Here is a 24,244-nt window from a genome sequence, read left to right on the forward strand (position 1 = left end):
GCATATAGTCTCTTCAGTAAATCCAAACCTAACAAATTTTCGCCACAACCTGTGGTAAGAATGAGGGGTGCTTCTAATTCGCATGGGCCAACAGAAAGGGGCATGGGACTGGAGATCGGGTTTCTAACAGGGGCGCCAGAAAAACCTACTGAAACATTCATTTCGCCAGACAAAGGTGCGCCAGGAAGTTTTGAGTGCATAATCGAACTTTTTGTAGCACCAGTATCCAGCAGAAATGGCTTCGACACTCCGGATGTAATTACCTCTACATAAGGTCCATTCTGATCTACTGGAACTGAAACAACTCCCTCTCTTTGTCCATGGCTGTCCTAGCAATTATTACCCTCATTCTCAGTCTCGCCGTAATAGTCATCTGCATAGTACTGAGCTGACCTGGAAGACGCATTATTCTGTTGGTCAAAGCTGTTCATAGAATTCTGAGGCGGAAAAGAAGTGGTGTTCTGGGAGAAATTTCCACGGCCCCTACCTCTAGGAACCTGTTGAACACCTCTACCTCTTGCGCCGGAAACACCGCTTAAACGTCGTGCAAGAGCTTGGCAATTACTTTTGAAATGACCCTCTTCTTTGCAATATGCACATTGATTCGGGCCATATGGAGAACGCTGGTGGAAGAACTCATTTCCTTGCGCATTTCTCTAATACTGCTGTGGTTGCTGATAATTTGGCTGACTAGGGGTGCGAGGCGGGTACGCTTGCTGGAGAAGGACTTTAGTCTTTAGTTCCTTAGTCTTCTTCTCTGTCTTATCTAGCTCGTCTTTGCGCCTATTTTCATAGTACTGGGCTGTGGCTAAGATCTGCGCTGACGTGGAAACAGCCCAAGCACTCTCTGAATCTTTCAATTCATTGCATAATTCAGGAAGCAAATTATGTACAAATTTGTCTACAAACAATCTTTGGCCACCCTCGGTAGCCATGTCCTGACCACTGTGGTCGGTGAAAGTCTCCTCAAACCTCGTGAAAAAGTCAGACACATTCTCATCTTTCTTTTGCTTGCACGCAGATAGCTTGTCCCAATTTACGCGTAATTCAGGCATCAACGTTTTCATGTATGCAATAATCCTACCGGGAAGATCCGCTATTAAAGGCTCGGGTTTAGAACCACCAACTTGTCTAGCATCAGTAGCAGTAATATTAGCCCATGAGTCACCTAGTTCTTGATCGTGATCCGCATGACGAATTTTACTCCATAAAGGATGCGGAACAACATTCCCAAACAACATGTCTATATCTGCTAAATTCATTATACATGAGCTGGCAGTCTGTGATAATTCCTTATAATAACCTGCTGGGTTTTTACGTGGATCAGGTAGTGTCTGTTTGAGTGCTAAAACTTCGGATCTTTTCCAGGGGACATGTACCCATACTCGCTGGAAATGCGGTGGAACAGGCGGTTGCGCGTTCGCATCGCCTTCCCTCCTTACCGGAGGAACCTCTCTCATGGGGTATTGTCGCGCCTTTTTCCTACCAGACACATCGTCCTCATCAAACGATCTAGAGCTGTTTCCCGTGCTCCTATAAGATAACAACAAATCCATTGCTTTCTCAACATCTGCGCCTATAATCATGCCTTCATAAAATTTGAATCGCATGCGGGCTAGTTCCTGCATTCTGCGTTTTGGGTCATTGTCTCGTACATCTTCCCAGAGGTATACACACATTTCCTCAAATACGTATCTTTGAGTGGACGGGTCCCACTGACGGAAAACTTCCATAACAGACTGAAGATCATATCTTACAGTATCAGTAACCCATTTGCGTGCTAACTCATTCAGTACTTCTCTTTCCTCGTAGTCGGGTAGTTGACTGCGCAACTGTCTACGTTCTGGTTTAGGGGTCGTTTTAGGCGACCCAAAGAAGGGCGAGAATAGACCAGTGACAGTTCTTGCCACTCTCTGCCTGACAGAAGGAGAAGCTTGCGGCGAAACAGATGCGCCTGAAAAGACAGGCTGATGTAAAGAGGAAGTCGAGGCAACAGCAGAGGAAGTTGAGGCAGTAGCAGACGTAGTATCATAGTGAATAGCTGGAGCAGTAGGCAAGGTTGTAGTAGTAGATGGAGTATGTAGCAAAGGCGGCGGCCCTTGAGAAGGCTGCGCCGGAGAAGTAGGAACCAGCTGAAGAGGAGCTGGTGTTTGTGCAAGAGCTGTATTTCGTTCACCTGGGCGCGGTATAACAAAGCGCTTCGGGGGTGCAATAGCATCTAGCGCATATGGGGGTGGTGAATTCAATAAGTGCGACATTAAAGGATTGTTCTCTGATTTCCCTTTTGAACCTTGTCCTTCAGGTGGCAACATCGGGTAGCATTTATCTACCGCTAACTTCTTGCTTCTGAGCATTTGTTCACTTTCTTGCTCTTCCTCATTATCTCTGTATGCAATGGCAGCTTGTACCATCGACATACCTCTTTTATTCTTCTTTGCTAATCTTATTTCTTTCTGTTTGGCTTCTTTGCGCCATAAGCGAAAAGAGTCAAACATCGCCGGCCGGGCTTTCTTCTTGAACAATTTGACCTCGAGGTTGTCTAATATTTCTGAGTCGAAACTACCATATTGGGGCCATTTTAAAACACCATCCTTGCGGGTGTATTTTATCCATACCTCATTATACGTAATAGGACCTACTCCATGCTTTATATATAACTCATATGTTGGAGTGCCAATTGGAGGAACCGGACACGAATCCTCTAATCGGGAGTCCTTACTACAACCAAGACAAAACAAGTTTCCAAGTCTGCTGAGACCAGGCATCTTTGCTCACTAGTCTAGCTTCAAACTTCAAGGGATTATCTAATTATGATATTATCGTGAATACACGAACCCCTCGGTTTTGGTGCTTGCAAGTACCAATAATACAAACCGTATCTCTGGGATACCAAAACTAAGAACCAAACTTAGGACTGGGAGACGCTCCACTTATACTTAACTGAATATTGAAGATCGGTGACGTCACTAGAAGACTCGTCTATCGTTTCGCTCTACCAAGGATCACTGGGTCCAAAACAGGGCGATAGTCAGGGCAGCAGTCCTTCGTAGCCGTCGGGACGCGGGGAACCTCGCAGCAAAGACCTTCGGAACCACGTCGACATGCAGGGGTCGCTGAAGTGGCTGGCCGTCCTCCGGAATTTTCACACGAAGCTCCTCACGAACATCTGGCTTGGACCGTCACCGCTTGATATCGCCTCGAGTTGGGCGCCAACTGAGGTGCCGGGTTTTTAGAGACCCGGTGGTGCCAGGGGATCACACCCGAAGACCTCTAGGTTCTCCCTGTTCTGGACTTACAGAAACACGGAGTCTTCTAGGTGAAGTCAAAGATCGAGTTTATTAGCTGCAACCAAGTAACATGCGTCCTAGAAGTACGACAACACGGGCCGTAAGTTCTCAGGAGACTGTTCGTTTTTACAGAACCAGACTTCTCCTTATATACATAAATAACGGCTGCAGGCAAGAATTCTTAAGTTTACGATATGGCAATACAAATATTTCCACAATAATACAAAGGACGAAGTCATGCTGGTCAGCACATATGTTAGATGTCCAGTTTGTGATGGATTACCCCGCCAGATCCGGAACTCCCATCAGATATCGATGAAATGCCAATAAGGTCGAGCCCCCTCCCATCATAAAACGGGTCATAAACAAGAATCATGGACAGGTGTGTGTGTATGGAAAACAGGGTTTGTATGCAGTGAAAGGTTTATGACATGTTGTGCTTTGATGATATCGGGCTCGGCCACTGGGCGAGGAGCTGCCCAAACAGGCTTGGCTGGAGGCAGTGGAGTCAGCTCGGCCAGGTCATGGGGGAGTCAGCTACAAAGGACGTGTCCTTTTAGATCAAGCTCGGCTTTAATCAATTGACTTATATGAGGGCAAGCCATAAGATGGATGCCGTTTACAAAATGGAGTCTGCGGGTTCGAGACGCAAATCAAGATTTGCGGGTGTTAGCGTCGCTTAATCATGACGCAAATGCATGGGGATGATGTCCTAATCATTACCGGTTCGTAGATACCAAATTTGTCATGATACGACGGTATTTTATAACACGAGTGTTGGACCCCGAGGCTGGTGAAACGGAGGGGTCCAGAATTGCAGTACCACAGTGCCTTTCTTGATCTTGACGGGTGGCTCCGTCTGGGGGCGGTTCATTCCTCCTTGGTGCTTTGGAGGATGGGATTCCGGTGCTCCGGTGCCCTGCTGCTCTGGCTCTCCAGGTTTGGCGGGGATTGCTTCTATCCCTGTCCTCCCTCCCCTCCCTACCTTCCATTGCTATCCTCTGATTAAAGGTCATCTGGCCATTTTTTGCCCTTGTCCCTTGTGGGTGGTTGCCCTTTATGTTGGGGTGGCTTGGAAGTTTGTCGCCCTGTCTGTCTTGCAACTGGTTCCATTCCTTGCTCAGGATGGGGGTGGTGGTTTTACTACGTGCGCCATGATTTGTACGCATGTTCTTTGCCTCCGGGGCACAGGGATGGGAGGCTGTCTATGTGCTGGCAGGGTGACTGCGCAGGGCTCTGCTTGTTCTTCTTCTATCTTCTTTCCCTGCCCTTGTGTTCTGCGGTGTTGGCACTACTCTGGTGGTGTTGTCAGTCACAGTTTCTTTCCAATTTTTCTGCTCTTCCGGCACTGTTCCCATGCTTCCATTTTTTTATCTGGTGGTTCTGCGTTGTGGTGCGGAAAAGTTCTCTGTAGAAAACTGACGTAGGCGCGCCGGGGCGGGTCTTATGTGACCTCGCTGACGTCAAGTACGCGGACGACGCCTGGGCAGAGTCGCGTGATGTCACCCTGCCCCCGGCGCGCAGTGATGCTGTGGCAAAAACGTTTCCGAATCCAGTCTCACGTCTGGGGATAATTCTACGTGAAGGAATCTGCGGCTAGAAATGTCTCTACCAAATACATCGTTTCCGAAGGTAAGTAACTTATACTTTATGACAAAGTAACATATTTGTGTGTCTGGTATTATTATTTTATTGGAAATTAAATGATTTGAATGAATTTATTTCTAATATCCTTAGTTTCACAGGACCTTGCACTGAGTTTGTTCTACCCAATTTACAAAGAAAGGCTTTCTGCTGGGTGGTGTAATATTGAATTTATGTTCCCAAGCAAATAACTTGTTTTGAATTTTGTGCTGTATTCATTTGAAACAATTGGAAGCAAGTCATTATCATTTTTTTCAGGCCATCCTATCAAGAAAGCTAGTCGTTCCTGAAATGGATGCTGTGATGCAGAAAGTCGCCAAGTTTGCAATCACTGGTCAGAGTGAGCCTGTCAGGGTCCAGTGCAGACAGGTTGGTTGACATTTCTTGGTATTGCTTTCTTATCTAATCTCACATCTTAATATTTCATCAATATGCTTATAATAACAATGGGATGTATGAATAGTTTTCTGATGGATGCATCTGACTACAGATTCCTCACCTTTAGAATTCCCCAGCTGCCAGACTGGATCTGGAGACTGTGCAGCCCGTGCTGGCTTAGCTCCACCCCAAAAGGAACGGAGTAGTGCCGCTTATAAGCGCCATCACTCTGCGCCAACGCCAGTTCCTTTCTTTCTGTGTCTTTGAGTGTGGATCCAGACTTCTGCTCCCATTTTTGTCAATTTTCGTTGGCTGTTCAAAATTTTAATCCAGCATGTAAGGGAAAGGGAATATTGTCCCTACCTAAAACTACCGGGTTTAAACCTTGCTTTAACAGTCAGTAGCACATGTCAGATCTGCACAAGGTGTACCTTTGGTGTCAGGGTTCAGGGAACAACTCTAAGTTGTATGATAAGTGTGCCCTCATGCACCCAAAGTCCATCTGTGCACTTGAAGTGGAGCTGTATGTCGCCGAACATCGAAGGAAGTCACTGACCTCATGTAAGCCACTCTCCCGCTCCATGTCGAGGACCTAGACCTGGCCCCTCTCTCGAGGCTAGTTCCTAGAAAGATCCTCTTCATGGTCAAAATCATCAGGTAAGTTGAAGTTCAAATCGTGGAGGAAACAATGAGACCAAATGGCACTTGACCCCAAACAACCACTCTTTTCAAAAAGATAAAGTTTGAAGGCATCCGGTGCCAATCTGTCCTGCTCCAGATCCCCACTGAAGGAACCAATCCCTCAATTGATCCTGATGCACCATTTTACATATTGTTGACACTCTTTGGGCTCCCTCTGGCACGCCTTCAGGCCCCAAAGATTTGCACTGGCGGACAGATGGGTTACCTCCAGCAGATCTGTCCTCTGCATCATCAGTGCAGAACCAGAGGCAGGTTTCATGGGCTCAGACTCTGTTCCGGTTTCCATTCGGGCTCCAAATCATGCGCACGTCGCCCTTTCATCTACATGGATACTAACATCGAAGATGCCAAAAGGGGATTCACTGTCGACTCTGATGTCTGACCCTGAACCAAATCCATCTAACTCCCGACTGAGGTCACGGTCAAAATCCACTCTAGCACACCTAGTTTGTGTACAACTTGATCCTGACAATATCAGCCATTCATAGGAGCAGTCCACAGATCTTCAATCGCCTTTTTGGTTCTGATTGGAACCAGAGTTTACCTCCTGGAGATGACAATATTTGGGATAATTTACCTAAGTTTGTGAGCTAACAGATGAGTGCTTGTTTTGATGTGGTTCTTTAGCTTGCTGCTGAGGTCCTGGACTGCCTTTTGTTAAGATTAAAGCAAAAGTCCTCACAGAAGTCCTGCAGCCCTGACCCTGGTTCTCTGAGACCTCACATCCATTTTGTGAAACCCTAATTGATACGCTGTTGGGCGCCTAGTCTAAAGCATGCTCTTGCCCTCCAGTGGGCAAGCAGATGGCCATACGGCATAGACTGAAACTAGATGACCATGACTTTGATACAGCATCCAACACCTGAGAATCTGGTGGTGTTCAGCTTTCAGCCGCAAGGTGAACCACATTTCATTCCCATGTCCCCCTGCCTCCCTGTCCCCCTCTTTCCCCCTGGACAGGGATTCAAAGGGATTGAGGCATTCAAGAAACAAATATTTTATTTGTGTAGCTTGACCTTGAGGTCTGTCAGCGAAGTTTGCCTACTACGCCGATATACACATCCCACCTGGGACATGGCCAGCGGGACCTTTCTGGTATTTCTGGAATAATGTAGGACCTTCCAGCCTCAAACCATTCAGGATGGTCAAGATGCGGTCTTCGAACTTTATAGGGGAGGTGGGTGTTCTTCAGGCCACTCTGCTCCTGCCAGACAGCTTTCCCACTGGTTTCTGCCTCTCTGCGGTTATTTAATGGAGTTAGAGTACAGGTAGTGCCAGGCACATTGGACCCCACAGCAGTCACCCCAGAGTTTGTAGACCAGGATAGGGTATCCAGCAGGTACTATACAAATCCTTTGGGGCAACAATCTTCCCAGTCCCCCTCAGCTGCAGATCAGCTGCCAGGCCTCTTTAGTTTATCTGTAGCAGCTCATTCCCTCCCTGGTGGGGAAACCATATCTATCACTTTCTCCCAGGGTGGGAATCCATCACAGCCATTAGATGGGTCCTCCAGATCGTCCAATTCCATCCTTCCATTCCTTTCTGACTCACCACAATTTCTTACCACATCACAGTGGCTTTAAGAAGAGCACCTTTCAATCTCGCTGCAAGCATGCGAAAGGACAGATTTAAGGTGCTCAATCTCGTCCAGGCTATGTCTGCCCTGGTTCTGGATGACTGTATTTTAGCCTTGGACCTGCAGGATGTGTATTTCCTGCAGTCCCTGAGACAGTGCCTGCAGTTTAAGGTAGACCAACAGCATTTTCAATTTGTTGTGCTCACCTTTGGCCTCTCCTGCACCTCTCAGGTGTTCCCAAAAGTGATGGCGGTGGTCGCCTCCCATCTTTGAGGGTTATGGGTATCAGTTTTTCCTTACCTCAGTGACTAGCTGTTAGATGCAGGCTCACCACAGTAAGTCGGGACCACCTCCAGAAGATGGTGAACCTCTTGACATCAATGGGTTCTTTGATAAAGGTTTCCAAGTCACACTTGACACCTTTGCAGAAGCTTCCTTTCATAGAAGTTGTCCTGGAAACTTTGCAGTACAAGGCCATTCTTCTCTCCCAACGGGTCCAGGACATTTGGACTCCGATCATGATGTTTCAGCCTCGGCCCTGCCTATCAGGAAACGTATTTGAATCAATTAGTAACATTTCTTGCAAGGAGTAATATATCTTGCGTGATTTAAATAGAGACAGAAAAATTGAAAAATCAAACCATAATTCAATTAGGCCCGTCACTTTTGTAGCAATGTTTTTGTAGAAATTCAGAGAACAATTATTTTAGCTGTACTCACTTCAGCCTAAGTGAGAATGTATTTTGCATATACAGTTTTCAAGGAAAAAGGAGACATAAAAGTATTTTCAATTGTGTATTTACACTATATACATTTCCACAATTTTAAGGTAACTTTGTGTTCCCAGTAAAGTGACCATAACCAAAACGGGGCAATAAACGCAGTGCTATTAAGGGTTGGAGGCGATGGATATTGGTATTTAAAATGGGAACCCTTTGGAGATATAATACAATAAATTCTTCATAGGCAACTTAGAGTTCGCAGGGGCTCTCCCTCTTCAGTTGTCGACGACATTTTGACCCTCTCGTGATACGGGGTCTCTTCAGAATGGGAATTCTGAGGACCAGCAGCACTGTTAAGGGAATCTTCCTAATATAATTCAGGGTACTTCTCTGTGGTATTCAAGGTTTATAGTTATCCTGTGGAGATTTAGCCACTACATTGGTTCATTCACAGTAACTCAAGGTTATCGTAGGGCCGATATAACACGGAGTGAATAATTCACTATTGAGCACCAGCGAGAGCGGATCGCCACCCGGTTTATTGGAACTGATGACCGCAAACTGATCAGTAATTAAATTACTCACTCACCACAATGCTAATTGACCAGGATGAAAGATCAACAAGAAGTAGGATGTGGTTGTTATTCCCGATATTTTCTGGTGACAAGGAGGGACAGTGATCTTTTGGCCTATTCTAAACCTGTGCCCTGGCCGTCTCTTCCTCCAGGTGGAAAAATTCAAAATCCTCACCTTGGCCCAGGCGTTGTCTCCCTCGACCTTAGAGCCTGTATGGTGGTGTTGTACCTGCCGGATGGCGATTTCCATATTCCTTTCCTGACGGCCCCTCCTCACTACTTGAGGTGTGTGGTGGGAGAGAAGCATTTTACGTTCACTATGTTCTCAATGGGCCTCACCAACACCCCTTTGCATGTGCCAGTCTTCCGCCTTCCTCGATGACTGGTTGTTGAAGACTGGTACCTCCAGACTGCAGCGAACTTCCTTTCATTTGGGGTTCATTATAAGCCCCTGACTCCTTCCTGGATACTCCTCTTCATCTGAAGAATTTAGGGTATGACCCTGATCTCTCAGCCTCGGTCCTGGATTTCAGTGAGGATCACTCTGAGGGTCCTGGGACAGATGCTGTTCGAGCGCAAGTAACAAATGCAAGCGACACAGTGGAACTTGAAGTCCCAGTGGGTCCAACATTAAAGGGTCCTCTCTGACCACTTCCAGATTTCGGAGAAGACTGAAAGATCTGCAGTGGTCACTTCTGGTCCATCAATGACAGAACCCTCTCTCTTTCCAACCCAGAGCTGGCAGTGGTGACTGATGCTTCATTTCTGGGCTGAGGCAGCCACCTGTGTGAGATAAAGATCAGAGGCCTCTGGTCTCCGGCAGAATACCAATATCAACCTTCTGGAGATGCGGGCCGCCCACTTGTCACTGAAAGCCTTCCTGCCATCCATCAAGAAGAGTCTTGCACAAGTGCACCACCGCCATGTGGAAATGCAACAAACAGGGCGGGGTGGAGTCCCGGACTCTGTGCCAGGAGGCCTTGCACCTCTAGAGCTGGCTTCCTGGTGGCAAAGCACCTGGCAGGCTAATTGAACTCCAGGGTGGATCACCTCAGCCATTGGCGCCTAACGGATCACAAGGGCCAGTTAATCCCAAAGGTGGCACAAGGTCTCTTACACGAATGGGGAGAATCTCTGCTTGATCTGTTTGCTACTACCGAGAACATTCAATGTCCGCTCTTTTGCACGTTAAAGTTTACAATGTGTCTCTCACTCAGAGACGCTTTCCACCTTGAGTGTAACTCTCAACTCATGTATGCCTTTCCGACGATGCCACTCTACCCCGAGAGGTCAATAAGATCAGGATAGACCGGGCCCAAGTCATTCTAGTAGCTCTGGATTGGGAACAGAGTGTATGGCAGCCAGAACTCCTGGCCTTGAGCACTTATTCCCCGATGAGGCTACCCCTCCGACAGGATCTGCTGCAGCAAAAAGGTTGGCTTCTCAGCCTTCGCAACCTGCACCATCATATATAGAGATTGAACAGCAACATAATAACTTTGACATTCTTCCCGAGGTACTTAATGTCATCCTGACAGCCAGGAGTCCCTCGACGAAAACTGTATACACATGTCATTGGGACAAAGTTGTGCTTTGATGCAGCAGTCACCAGATTGACCCCATCCAGGCCAAACTGTCAGATGTTTTATTATTTGTTCTGTTTCTTTCCCGGCAAGGGCTTGCTCTGGGCACTGATAAAGGTTATCCTTCATCATCTTAGCCTTGTTACCGTTACCTGATCAGCCTTCCTTGTTTAAATCACCAGTTGTGTGTGCGCTTCTTGAAAGGGCTGCAACATATGTTACTCGCTTCTCCGCTTGTGATGCCCCAATCTTGTTTCTACTTATATGATGTGTACCTCGTTCAATCCGTTGCACAGTTGTCCTATACAGCTTCTTTTCATCAAAACTGTGTTTTCCTCCACACTGTGTGTGAGTAAGCTTCAGGCTCCGTGTTTTTGTAGAGAAATGTCTCATTAGGTCTCACCTACATATACAGCGGCATGCGCTGCTCGCGTGATTATTATTTTCGCCGGGTCGCTTAGCGAAGTGGGACAGAAGAGATACACAAGCTTCTAAACCCATTGGAGACAATGGAAGTGACCGCGCGCTTTTGGAGACCTGGGCTGTGAACGCGCGCGTCTCTTCTCGCGCTCCCCCCCGCTTTCACTGTAGCGAGCGAGGGCGCCCGGACAGCCCATGCGCACGCTCACGGCGTTTGTGATCTGAATAAAACTCACGAGGCAAGCTCTGCCCTGGAGGTATAATGTGCCCCCAAGGAAGCCCCCCTCCCAGCCCCTTAAAGTGTACTTTGCTCTCAGAGGGGGAGCCCTGAAAACTAAACCGGGACCCAAAAACATTTTACCGAGCAAGAGTCATGCGCCTCGAAGGAGCCACGTCCTCGCTGCACTTAGCGCTAGGGCCATTAATTTAAGCCGAAACATGGGAAGCGAGAGAGCTACCTTACAAAAGTGCTAACACGTTTAACCTACATGAGCTCGACGGCAGACAACCCTGTCCTTTTTTCAACTCTCTGGGGTAAAATCTGTGCAGTCAGCCACACATTAAACTATGACGCAAGCATCGCATGGCAGGATTCAATACAATCTACATAAGAAGCAGAATATGATCATTCTCACATATCGCTTCACATCCAGGGAGCTGGAAGCATGTGTACTGGAGGGGGTTGGTGATCATAAATCAAAGCACCCAAAGCCCATTAGTGGCACTGAGAAGCACCGATGCTTGAAAAGTGGTTCACACGAGGGCTCTAGAGGCCCAAAAAAGTCCGCGGCCATAAACCTAACACTACTGCCCTGGTTTCTTCAGTGGGACATGGGGGAGGGAAGGCAACCTGAACATGTAACGTTCCCCCTGCTGAGAAGGCACCCCATGAAACCAGGCATGAGACCCCCGCTCCGCCCCTCTCCCTCCTATAGCTTGAGCCCTGAAAAAAAAACGGGAGTTTCCAACTTAAACTCTCACGTCTGCCCAGCGTGGCTTGACACAACACGAGGATTAGTGCACTCCGAGGGACTTACTGTAAATGCCAGCGTGAGAAAGAGGAGCATCGCTGCTACCACTGCTGCCCTAGCCATGGTGAGGAGTCCCGGCTCCGCGGTGAAGGGGTTTTGTAAGTGAAGGGGTTTTGTAAAGCGCGGCTGCTGCCAGAGGGCGTCCAAGGGAAGTCCCCTTCTGCAGTCTGGAGCGGCTCTTTGCGGAGCTCGTTGTCTGCTGGGAGTTAGGAAAGGGCACTGGCTTCTAATACATTTTATCCAACTTTCACCTTTAGCTCCCCGGTGAGCGGCTCCTCCCCAGCAGCGCCATCCACCCAATCACAGGAGCGCCACAGCGGGCACTCCTCCCTCCCGGCCCTCGCCCTCATTAAAGCAGACCCCTGTCTGCTGCATGCCCGGGCCGCAGGAGGCGGAGGCGGCAGCGCTCCTGGGTGGCAGACGTAAAGCGTAAAACAAAGAGCGCATGTTATGCAAACCAAAAATTACTCAGAGCTGCGCGCTTCGTAGAGATTTACTGAACTTTACTCCCATTTGGAGGAGTTTACGTGGACTTCATAACCAGAGTGTGAGAAAGTGCCATATTTCTTGCCTTGGTATGCCCCCACTTTTTTTCTGAACTGCTGATGTGCTTTGAGTGAGTGTGTCCTGGGTTCCTGCCAACCAGGTGCCCAGGGCCTGTGTTCCTTCCCTAAAACTGTGCTGAAACTAAAAACCCAATTGGCATCTCTGGCCACCTGTCAGCCCCTAGTAAATGGTACCCTAGGTACCCAGGGCATGGTGACCAGAGAAGACCCCTGAGGGCTGCTGCACTTATTGTGCCACCCTCAGGGGCCCTGTACCCTGGCACCCACACACTGCCTTTGCAGGCTAAGTGCTTAAGTACAGAACTAAACCAAGAGTCGACATGGCACACATCCCTGTGTGCCATGCCCACAGAACCCACTCCCCTGGCATGGTTCAGTCACCCCTCTAGCTGGGTGCCCTATGCCAGAGGTGTGGGCAAAGGTGCATGAGCCCTGTGGCCATACAGTACCCAGGGCCATTCCTGGGCACTGTAAATGCAGTAATGTCATTAAGAGTATATGGTGCTGGGAGGTTGTCATTACGAACTCCACAGCACCATAATGGCTACACTGAAGACTGACAAGTTTGGTACCAATCTTTTCAGCACATTAAACCTGCACTGATACCAGTGTCAGATTTAATGTAAAATGCACCAGAGGGCATCTTAGAGATGCCCTCTGAAACCCTAACCTACAATCCATGTCTGGGCTGAGTGGCTGCAGAGACTGCCACACAGTAGACACGTTGCTGGACCCTTGGGTGGAGAGCCCCCCTCTCTCCTGGGCCTGCAACAATGCACATCCTGGGCGAGGTGCTAGGTCTCCTCCCCCCGGAGCCGCCTCTGTGAGCTTCTCCAGACCATTTGCTGTACCCAGCAACTGGCCCCCACCAGTTCTAACCCCCACTCTGGCAGGAAGACTGGCGGGAAAAACTACGCCATGAAGGGGGGTGGGCCAGCCTGTGCCAACCCCACCCCTCAGGTGGGGGAGACGAGGTGAAGCACGACTCCGGGCTCCGGCCATCTTGTAGATGGGGAGCCCTGCCCAATCCCAGCTAGGCTCCTGACCCCTCCCACAGGAGAGGGGCAGGCTAGGGTTGTACTCACCCCAGGACAGGGACCCATTGGTACCTGTCCTTGCCCAACCTGTAACGCCCCTAAATTTCGTATTTAAGGGCTCCCTGAAGTTTCCTTCCTTAGATCCCGAAAGAGAAAAGAAGAAAGAAGATCAAGAGGAAGAGGAAGAAGACCCGCCGTGCAGCTGCTAACAACAGGACTACAACAACTGACTTGGCCCCAGCCCTACCGGCCTGTCGATCCTGGAACCTGCTCCTACCTAACTTCCCGGCGATTCCTGCTGACCGCAACCTTGGGGCACCCGGAGGACCTGCCTGCCTTGACCCTCCTAAAGACTGGGACTCCCATCAGCAGTGGCTCTTCTGCAACAACCCACCTGGTGCCAACCAGGAAGCTCCGGACCAGCTCACTCTGCACCTGCCAAGCCCTGGCCGGGCCCAACCGAACCAAGACCACGAGGACGTCCCCCCGGCGACTGGGACCCGAAGTCCAGTGCCCAAAGACCCTCCTCGACGAGCCAGATGACGCCAGCAGACTCAGAACTAGGGGCCACCCCAAAGGCGACCAGCTGAGGGTAAGCTTTTTCGACACCCAAAGACACCCCTGCACCCGGCGCCCTACAGCCCCCTGTGCCTCCCTTTGGGGAACCTACCTGTGCTCCAACATCCCAACTTACCTCTCGAAGTGCTGGTCGCCCCTGTAGAGGCTCCGTCCACGAGCCTGCAGCCTTTGTTCCTTTTTGACCTTTCACATTGGATAACATTGAGCGCCCGACGGCTCAAGAGTACCCTGCACGCAGCCGCCCAAGTGCCGCTGGCTGTGCCACCTTTGTCCTATCCTACTTCCCCCCCTTGCCCTGAGCAAGCGACCAGGAGCCCAGCTCCCACAGCCGCGTGGCCTGCTAGCCAGCAGCCACCAACCGAAGGCCCCCTTTCCCTCATTGGATATCATTGGGCCTACCTACCTCTGCACCCGGTCGGCACTGCGCTGCTGGGGCTGAACAGTCTTTACTTACCTGACCCTGGGGGACCCCTGAGTCTATGACGGGAACCTTAACTTCACCAGCCAAGTACTCACCTGGAAACCGGTAATTCACGTACCTGCTATTGGATAACATTGACCCATTTTGACTCGAAAATTTTCCAAGTGTGAAGTTTTGAAAACTGCAAATATTCATATAATATCAGCCGAATTCTGAGGTACTCACCTGTGAGCAGGGGAGAAGCCAGTACTGTACTTTGTAGTCCAGTACTCAGCCGCAAAAGTAATCCGTACCGGGTTTACTAGTAATCTGTATTGTCTCCTTAGGAACCCATTGTCTGCTTTTCTATGAAAACTTGAAATATTCTTTAAAAATCCTACGAAATACTGAAACGCAATTACCTACCTGTTTTAAGTTCATAACCCAGTGCTGGCCCTAGAAGCCCAGTACTGGATTAAAAAAGTAACACGATCGTACTTTACCTGCAACCTGAATTTTCTCCCATTGAATAACATTGCCAGATTTCCCTTGAAACGTTTCTAAGTGTGCACTTCTAAAACCGCTTTATATTCATGAAAATTCACTACAGTAACTAAAACGTGTTTGCTAATCTGGTTCCAGCTTAGACCCCAGGACTGAATCTAGGATTTAGTCCTGGAACTACTAAAGTAATCTGTACTGTAATCAACTGTACTTTTATGGTAACAATCCATTGAACTCAATGCTAAAGTGTGTCTAGACTTGAGTTACCTTCAGCAACTCCTGTACCTATTGTGTTCACAAACTTTATTGCTCCCTTGCAATGTAATTACATGAGTGTACTCATATCTAGCAAAGTATATTTTTATGCCTGTTGGTTTTAAAAATAAAACAACGATATATTTGGATATAAAAACCATTGGCCTGGAGTTCAGTCTTTGAGTATGTGAAATCCTTTGCTGACTGAGTGTGTACAACAAATGCTTTGCACTGCCCTCTGGTACTGCCTTACTGCTCGACCAAGCTACCACTTTTGAGAGTAAGGTCAGTCCTGACTTTAACCTCTGTTATACCTTTGGGGTTTGTGGACTCTATACACACTGTACTTCATTATTGTCCAGTATATATAGAGCCACTTTCTCACACCAAGCCTATTTCTATACGAAGAAATTACCCAACCTCTGTACTTCTTCACCTGACCTCTCTTTTGTTCAAGTATTAGGATTGGGGATTCATTACCATATTCTTTGACGACACGAAGTGACGTCACACATCCTCTGAGAAAAACAAAAAAAAGAGAAGGGTGGGACGCTTGAGTTGCCTCTACCTCCTTGGTCCCTGGTCATTGGTTTTGAGGTGACTCCACATCCAAGACAGGACAAGCATTTGCAATGCAATAGGTCTCGCATTTACGAGAGTTTTAGCTATTGGCATTGTAAAAGACAATGCAGTGTTCGAGGCATGTGGGCTGCTGAATTCATATCTGTGCTTAGTCCGCCACCTAGTGTTGGGTCCGGATGATTGCACATTGTTGTCCTGGAAGAGTCTTCGAAGTATCACGAGATAGGTGGCTCCTCCCCTGGACTACAGTGCGCATGGGCATCGCCTCCATCCCCAGATTGTTTTTTTCCGCCATCGGGTTCGGATGTGTTTCGGTTCCCTCTATCGGGACCGATAGTTTGTTCTACTTTCTCTCGAGACCAAAAGGTCTTTAGGCTGGGCGTCGGTATTGTTCCGTTCGGGCTTCTTACTGACTCTCAGCTCCGATCTCTTATTGCCCCTCCACGTGCTTCGACGCGGACGGGCCTACACTACACACTTGCTATGGAGCGGACGCCATTCAAAAAGTGTCCGCTGTGTCACTCAAAGTATTCTCACCTTGACGTGCACCCCGTGTGCAATACATGCTTGTCACCGGATCACCGTGAGGACACTTGCATGGCGTGTTCCAAATTTAGAAGCAAGAAAACTTTGAAGATTCGCCGGGCTAATCGGCTCCAGGCTCAATTGTCGGCTTCGGCACCCCCACCTGATGACATCTTCCAGGAATCGGTCGAGGGAGAAGACGACGTACAAGAATTGGACTCTGGCCCCGCGTCCGAAGAAGAGACCGGCGACGCGGGTGATGAGGCCTATGACGAAGTCTCCGACGAGGTAGGGGACGACGACCGGGCTTGTCCCGCAATGGGTGATAGCTCGGACGAAGAGCATCCCCAACAAGACTCCGGGGTTACTCCCCGTTATACGGCCCAGGTCGAGGGATCGCCTTCGGGCCTTACCCAAGATCTAACGACCAGTCCTACGTCCCCGCCTCCGGGCCCGGTCACGGACATTTCTACCAAGAAACCGAAAGTGAAGCCAACTGGTCTCGCACCCTCGGATGCGAAAACGAAACCAAAAGTGGCGCTGGTGAAAAAGGTTCTGGAGGCGTCAACTTCCACGAAACCCAAAATGGCCGACTTGAAGAGCCACGCCAAAATGGCTGACCAGAAGAGCCGCGCCAAAGTGGCCAACCCAAAGCCATCTGGGTCGGCGCCGAAGGTTAAGGCATCCGACGCGGCGGCGTCGGCACCGAAAGGGGTCGCGGACCCGAAGACGGCTTCTAAAAAGCGTCACGCCGACAGTGCGCCAGGCCATGGGGCGTCGGCGCCGAAGAAGAGCCTTACCGTCGAACACGCTCTCGAAGACGAAGAGTCGCTCGAGTCGTTTCAGCCCTCGGCATCCCTTACAAAGAGGGTGGGAGAATCCTTACGACGGATCCAGCAGGCTGCGGTTCCCAGCCAGGACCCTGTGGGGCCTAGGCCCACGACGAAGCCTGCCAAGGGGCAAACGCCCATTCGTTTTATCCTTCCTCCAAAGTCGGCGCCGAAGGCCTTCGCGCCTAAGCAGAGCGGACACTCTCAGGACATCTTGTCGCCGAAGGCTGCCTTGGTGGTGTCAAAGCTTCGGCTCCAGCCGCTCGCGGTGGAAGAACGTCGTGAGGTGCACATCGACGCCAACACGGGAAAATTGTCGCTCCTCAAGAGGAAGATTACATCGGAGCCGACCTTGGAACCTTTCAAGATTCCACTCAAGAGCAAGAAGTACTCTGCGGACTCTTCGGCTCTGATGGAACCACTGTCTCCACAAGCCCTGGAACACTCGCCGGCCCATTCCCCCGTGCCTGACGTCGACGAGGAAGAGTCCGAGTACACCTATCCTGCGTACTCGGATCCGGACGAGGAGCAGGTGCCCTGGACAGCAGGAGACGACGCAAACGACCCGCAGTCGGGCCAGGACACTCAACTTTTCGCCGCAAAGACGTCCCCGACGGAGGACTCGGCGGCATTCAATGCACTGATAGAGAGAGCTGCGGCGAACCATGACGTCGAGCTCCACTCGGATCCAGTGGATGCGGACTTTTTGGTCGACACCTTCTCAGTCGCCGAGAAGCAGGTCAAGACGCTTCCAATGCTTAAAGGAGTGCTGAAGCATGCACAGGAGGTGTTCAAGGAGCCCACCCGGGCGCGGGTGGTCAATCCTCGCATCGACAGGAAGTATAAGGCGGCGCCCACGGATCCCACTTATATTAGGGGACACTTGCCATTGGACTCCCTGGTGGTTTCCAACGCTAGGAAAAGGGCAAATTCGCAAACGACTGGTGACGCTCCTCCCCCTGACAAAGAGTCAAAAATCTTTGAGGCATCAGGAAAACGCATTGCTGCACAGGCAGCAAACATCTGGAGGATCTCTAACACTCAAGCCCTGCTCGCACGTTATGATAGGGCCCACTATGACACATTGGAGGCCATCCTTCAACACTTGCCTGACCAGTATAAAGAGGCGGGGGAGATGCTCATTCAGGAGGGTAAACTCATTACGAATGCGTCCATCAAATGTGCCCTAGATGTGGCAGACACTGCCTCCAGGGCCATCAATACAAGTGTTTTACTTAGACGTCATGCCTGGCTTCGACTTTCAGGGTTCAAACCCGACATACAGACCACAATATTGGGGCAGACAGTGAATCCTGACCATCTGTTCGGCCCAGAGGTGGATGCCTCCCTAGAAAAAATGAAGAAAGATACTGAAACTGCCAAATCTATGGGAGCTTTACAAAGCCAGCAGTTTCGGGGTGGTTCTTTTCGCCGCTCCAACTCAAGAGGCACCTCAAGGGGCCAGGCATCCCAATCCACACAATACTACAAGGGTAGCTCCCAGTCCTCGTATAACAACAACAAGGGCAGAGGTGGCTACAGAGGCAACAATATCAAAGGCAGGGGACGTGGAAACAATACATCCAGGTCCACCACCACCAACAAGCAGTGACGTCTTGTCACTTCCCCCCGATCACACGACACCTGTCGGGGGGAGACTCCAACAGTTCCTGCCGGCGTGGAGATCCATCACCACGGACAGGTGGGTGAGGTCTCTTATCCAGTACGGGTACTGTCTAGAACTTACGTCCATTCCACCGGACATACCGCCAAGAACCCGTGCTATGTCCGACGAGCACTTGACCTTGTTGCAGCAGGAAGTTCGGGTCATGCTGCAAAAAGGGGCAATAGAGCTCGTTCCATTGCAAGAACGGGGAACGGGGGTTTACTCCCTGTATTTCCTAATCCCCAAAAAGGACGGATCACTCAGGCCGATCCTGGACCTCAGGCCCCTGAACTGGTACATCAACTCGGAGCACTTCCATATGCTCACATTGCAGCAGGTGCTTCCCCTGCTTCAACAGGGGGACTTCCTAGCAACGCTGGATCTGAAGGATGCCTATTTTCATATTCCCCTGCATCCTTCCCACAGAAGGTATCTCAGATTCAAGATTTTAGACCAGCACTACCAGTTCAGGGTCCTGCCGTTCGGGGTCACCACGGCACCGAGAGTGTTTACAAAATGCCTAGCGACGGTGGCGGCGCATCTCCGTCGCCAGCACGTCCATGTCTTTCCATACCTGGACGATTGGCTTATTCAGGCAAAGACGGAACAGCAGTGCGTAGACCACGTGTCACGCACCATTCACCTCCTGCACGATCTGGGATTCTCTCTGAACTACCCAAAGTCCCATCTCCAGCCCGCCCACGTGCGACAGTATCTGGGCGCAACTATCAACACTCTGGCAGCCACTGCGCAGCCCAATTCAGTGAGAATCGCCAGTATCCAGGCGCTGATCCAACGATTCAGACCCCAACACTCGCTTCCAGCGAGGGTGTTCATGCAGTTGATAGGCATGATGGCCTCCTGCATCTCCATTGTCCCGCACGCGAGACTACATATGCGTCCGCTTCAGGAGTGCCTTGCACATCAGTGGACTCAGGCTCATGGGCAACTGACAGACCTAGTGTTGGTGAGCGGTCGGGCATACAACTCTCTGCATTGGTGGAATCCACAAAACCTTTGCAAGGGCCGACCATTCCAGGAGCCTGTCCCACAGATCATCCTGACGACGGACGCCTCTCTCCAGGGATGGGGAGCGCATGTACTCCACTACACTGTGCAGGGACTGTGGACATTTCAGCAAAGGAAGATGCACATCAATGTGTTGGAACTGATGGCAATCTTCATGGCCCTAAAGGCGTTCAAAGTACATCTGTGCAACAAGGTCGTGTTGATCCGGACGGACAACATGACGGCCATGTACTACATCCAAAAACAGGGAGGTACACACTCACCACAGCTGTCTCACCTGGCTCAGAGCATGTGGAAGTGGGCCATTCAGAGGAACATCTTCCTCATGGCAGAGCATCTCCCGGGCAAGGACAATCAAATGGCAGATCTGCTCAGCAGGCACAGCCATCAGATGCACGAGTGGGAGATACATCCATCAGTACTCCAACCGTACTTCCAAAGGTGGGGTCATCCAGAGATAGACCTGTTCGCCACAAAGGAGAACGCAAAATGCCAAAGCTTCGCCGCCAGGTTCCCACACCCCCAATCACAGGGCAATGCGATGTGGATGAACTGGTCAGGCAGATTTGCGTACGCTTTTCCACCAGCGCCTCTGATACCGCTGGTGGCACGCAAGCTCAGGCAACACTCGATGACGCTCATCCTGGTTGCTCCGACGTGGGCTCGCCAACCATGGTACACCACGTTTCTGGAACTCTCCGTGGTACCGCATCAGAGGCTTCATCTCACTCCCAGCCTTCTGACGCAGAGCCATGGCGACATTCAGCACCCAGATCCGCAACAGCTCAACCTGGCGATCTGGCTCCTGAAGTCCTAGAGTTTGGCTACCTCAATCTTCCTCCCGATTGTATGGACATCATTCGGGAGGCAAGGAAGCCCACTACAAGAGCTTGTTATGCGGCTAAATGGAAGAGGTTTGTCATCTACTGTGTGAACCACAGCATTGACCCGCTAGATGCTTCCATTCAGAACATCATATGTTACCTCTTTCACCTGTATCGATGTAATCTAGCGTACTCTTCCATCCGCATTCACCTGTCTGCCATGGCAGCATACCTCCAGAATAGGCAGCACCTGTCACTCTTTAAGGTCCCTGCTATCAAGGCCTTTCTGGAAGGACTCAAAAGGGTCATTCCACCAAGGACCCCACCAGCTCCAGAATGGAACCTCAATGTGGTTCTTACAAGGCTGATGGGTCCTCCCTTTGAGCCACTGCACTCTTGTGAGCTCCAGTTCTTGACTTGGAAGGTTGCGTTCCTAGTAGCAATGTGAAGATAGAGAGGAACCCCTTGGTACGAGCAAGGGAATTGGGGTTTTAGACCTACGTAAGAAACAGATTGATTCCCTTGGGTTTGTGTACAAGAAAAGCTAGAAAATTAGCTATAACACAGTGTAATAATGCTCCTTAAATTAAAAATGTGCACAACATAAAGAGTACATAACAATTTATTCAAATATTAAAATAGCATACAGTACATTTGTAAAATAGTATGAACACACAATTAAAAACAAATATATATTTTTGTGACCTGCACAAAAGTGTGGGACAGACAAACCTAAATTGTAAAACATAAGACTTGAAAATTTACAAGGCGTACATTCTCAGATAAAGTTTCAAACTGCCCTGGTGTTATAACCTCACAATCTTATATACATCAGAGAGGAACAGCGTGAATTGTACTTGAACTTGCGTCGACGCGTTTCGGTGGTTTTACGTGTGATTCGGTGCCACCTTTATCAAGACTGTTATTTGCGTTGTCTGTCATACAGTCGGATCCTCATCAGTCTCCTAAGATGGATACACATGAAATTAGAGATCTAATTTGCTAAACAAGTTAAATTCCATCTGGTACAGTGATTCTAATCTATCTGTCATATAAGCACACAATGTTATGCTTAGAATAAATGGAAACATCACCTATTTCTTGTATGAAATTAGAGATTCTCTGCACATTTGGGTTAATAACCTTCTTGCAATCAATAGTTGGTGTTCGGTTTCAATTGATATCCCATGTTAAGGGATATTAGTTTGATGGATAAGATAAAGGAGTAGTTAACCCTCTATAGTGGGAAAGACTAATGGAGAAATTCCTATCTAAGTATCATAGTAAATTTTCAAGTCTTATGTTTTACAATTTAGGTTTGTCTGTCCCACACTTTTGTGCAGGTCACAAAAATATATATTTGTTTTTAATTGTGTGTTCATACTATTTTACAAATGTACTGTATGCTATTTTAATATTTGAATAAATTGTTATGTACTCTTTATGTTGTGCACATTTTTAATTTAAGGAGCATTATTACACTGTGTTATAGCTAATTTTCTAGCTTTTCTTGTACACAAACCCAAGGGAATCAATCTGTTTCTTCCTAGTAGCAATTACATCGCTGCGGAGGGTGAGCGAGCTGCAGGCGCTCACCATCCAAGAACCTTTCTTCCAAATACATGCTAACAGGGTGGTGCTCCGCACTAACCCTAAATTCTTACCAAAAGTAGTCTCACAGTTCCACATGAACCAGACAATTGAATTGCCGGTGTTTTTCCAAAACCCAGAGACGCTGGCGGAGCGTATGCTCCACACTCTTGATGTGAAAAGGGCCTTGATGTACTATGTGGACAGGACAAAAGATTTCCGCAAAACCAAACAACTCTTTGTTGCTTTTGCCACACAACACAAGGGAAATGCAATCTCCAAAGCGGGGATTGCTAGATGGATAGTAAAGTGCATTCAGATCTGTTATGCTAAAGCTAAGCGCACTCTTACTATCCCACCAAGGGCCCACTCCACTAGGAAGTTGGGGGCCTCTATGGCCTTCCTAGGTAACATTCCCTTGGAAGACATCTGTAGAGCAGCCACATGGTCTACCACACATACCTTCACTAAGCACTACTGTGTAGACGTGCATTCCAGACAGCAGGCAGCTGTTGGTCAGGCTGTTCTTAAAACGCTTTTTCAAACTGCTGCAGCTGGCACGGGCGGCCGCCGTTAATGGAGGGACTGCTATGTATTCTATGCACAGATATGAATTCAGCAGCCCACATGCCTCGAACTGCAAATGCTACTTACCAGTATGCATCTGTTCTTGGCATGTAGGGCTGCTGACATTCATATCGCCCACCCTCCTCCCCGGCGCCTGTAGCAGCTGCAGTATTCATTCATATACACATATGCTCATAGCATGGTCATCACTCACTTTCTTCACTCCATCTCTGCCAATGGCTAAAAACAATCTGGGGATGGAGGCGATGCCCATGCGCACTGTAGTCCAGGGGAGGAGCCACCTATCTCGTGATACTTCGAAGACTCTTCCAGGACAACAATGTGCAATCATCCGGACCCAACACTAGGTGGCGGACTATGCACAGATATGAATGTCAGCAGCCCTACATGCCAAGAACAGATGCATACTGGTAAGTAGCATTTGCATTACTTATGTGTTGTTTTTAAACTGATAAATAAAATTCATTTTCATTTACAATGCCAAAAGCTTAAACTCTTGCAAATGCAAGACCTATTGCATTGCAAATGCTTGTTCAACCTTATTTCCTGCCTGAACGGTTTAATCCGGGAAAATAAATCTTTTCTTGAAAAAAAAAAAAAGAATTAAAATGTGTAAGGAGAGAAAGGCATTATTGCTGTAATCCTTTTAGCCGCAGTCATTTGAAGAAGGGCAGTTTTGGAGCCTGGGGTGATGTGTTGTCGCCCCCAACCCATCCCAAATCCTCTCGAGCTGCAAGCAACTCAAAAGGCAGCACCTAGGCTTCTGTGCTCGGCTCTCCGCACTCCTCTTTCTGTGCAGCGATGTGAAGCTGCTGCTTGACTGGGCCGGAGCTGGCAGCACCTCACCCCAGCTGGCTCGCAATGGCAGGCGTGGCATGCTCGAAGCGAGAGGGGTAGTGCTGCTGCTGTCAGGGGTGCAGCAGGTGCATTGGCACGTGGGCACTGGTCAGCAAAGGGCCCTCAGCTTCCCGATGGTGGCTCTGTTTTACTATCAAGCTGGGTTCCGTTTCCCATTCTTGCTTCGGTATCAACGGGCCATAACTCTGCCATTGGCTTCCATGCCGCCGGGCTGGGGTCTCACGCAGCTTGAAGTTGTTTTAGCCCAAGGCACTGTAACAGTGGTGCTCCTCATCTGGTGTGCCAAAACTAAAGGGGCAGCCCTGGGTGTCAGGGAGGGCAAAGCAGGAGCTGGGCTGTTTGTATAAGGTGCCACAGTCTGAAGTGGCAGTGATGGCCGTCAGGGAGGATGGTGCTGCTGCTGTGCACACTCACTGGTGCCTGCTGGAAAGTCCAGCTGACCGGGTACAATTCGTTTCTAGAAGCGCAGTAGCTTGGTGGTTCAAGCACCCAC

The 24,244-nt window shown here is 49.2% G+C and overlaps 1 protein-coding gene across 1 annotated transcript in view; it reads left to right on the top strand.

Annotated features, from left to right (window-relative positions):
* The window catches only part of UTP20 (UTP20 small subunit processome component), a 1,022,377-nt gene that overhangs the window by 818,645 nt on the left and 179,488 nt on the right, over positions 1–24,244 (top strand). Inside the window, exon 51 of the mRNA XM_086919130.1 lies at positions 5,190–5,300. Within this exon, the coding sequence (XP_086775256.1) occupies positions 5,190–5,300 (111 nt within the window). The remainder of the gene's footprint in view (positions 1–5,189; positions 5,301–24,244) is intronic.

This window comes from Lissotriton vulgaris, chromosome 1_1 (genome assembly GCF_964263255.1).
Source record: "Lissotriton vulgaris chromosome 1_1, aLisVul1.2, whole genome shotgun sequence".
Lineage (NCBI taxonomy): Eukaryota > Metazoa > Chordata > Amphibia > Caudata > Salamandridae > Lissotriton > Lissotriton vulgaris.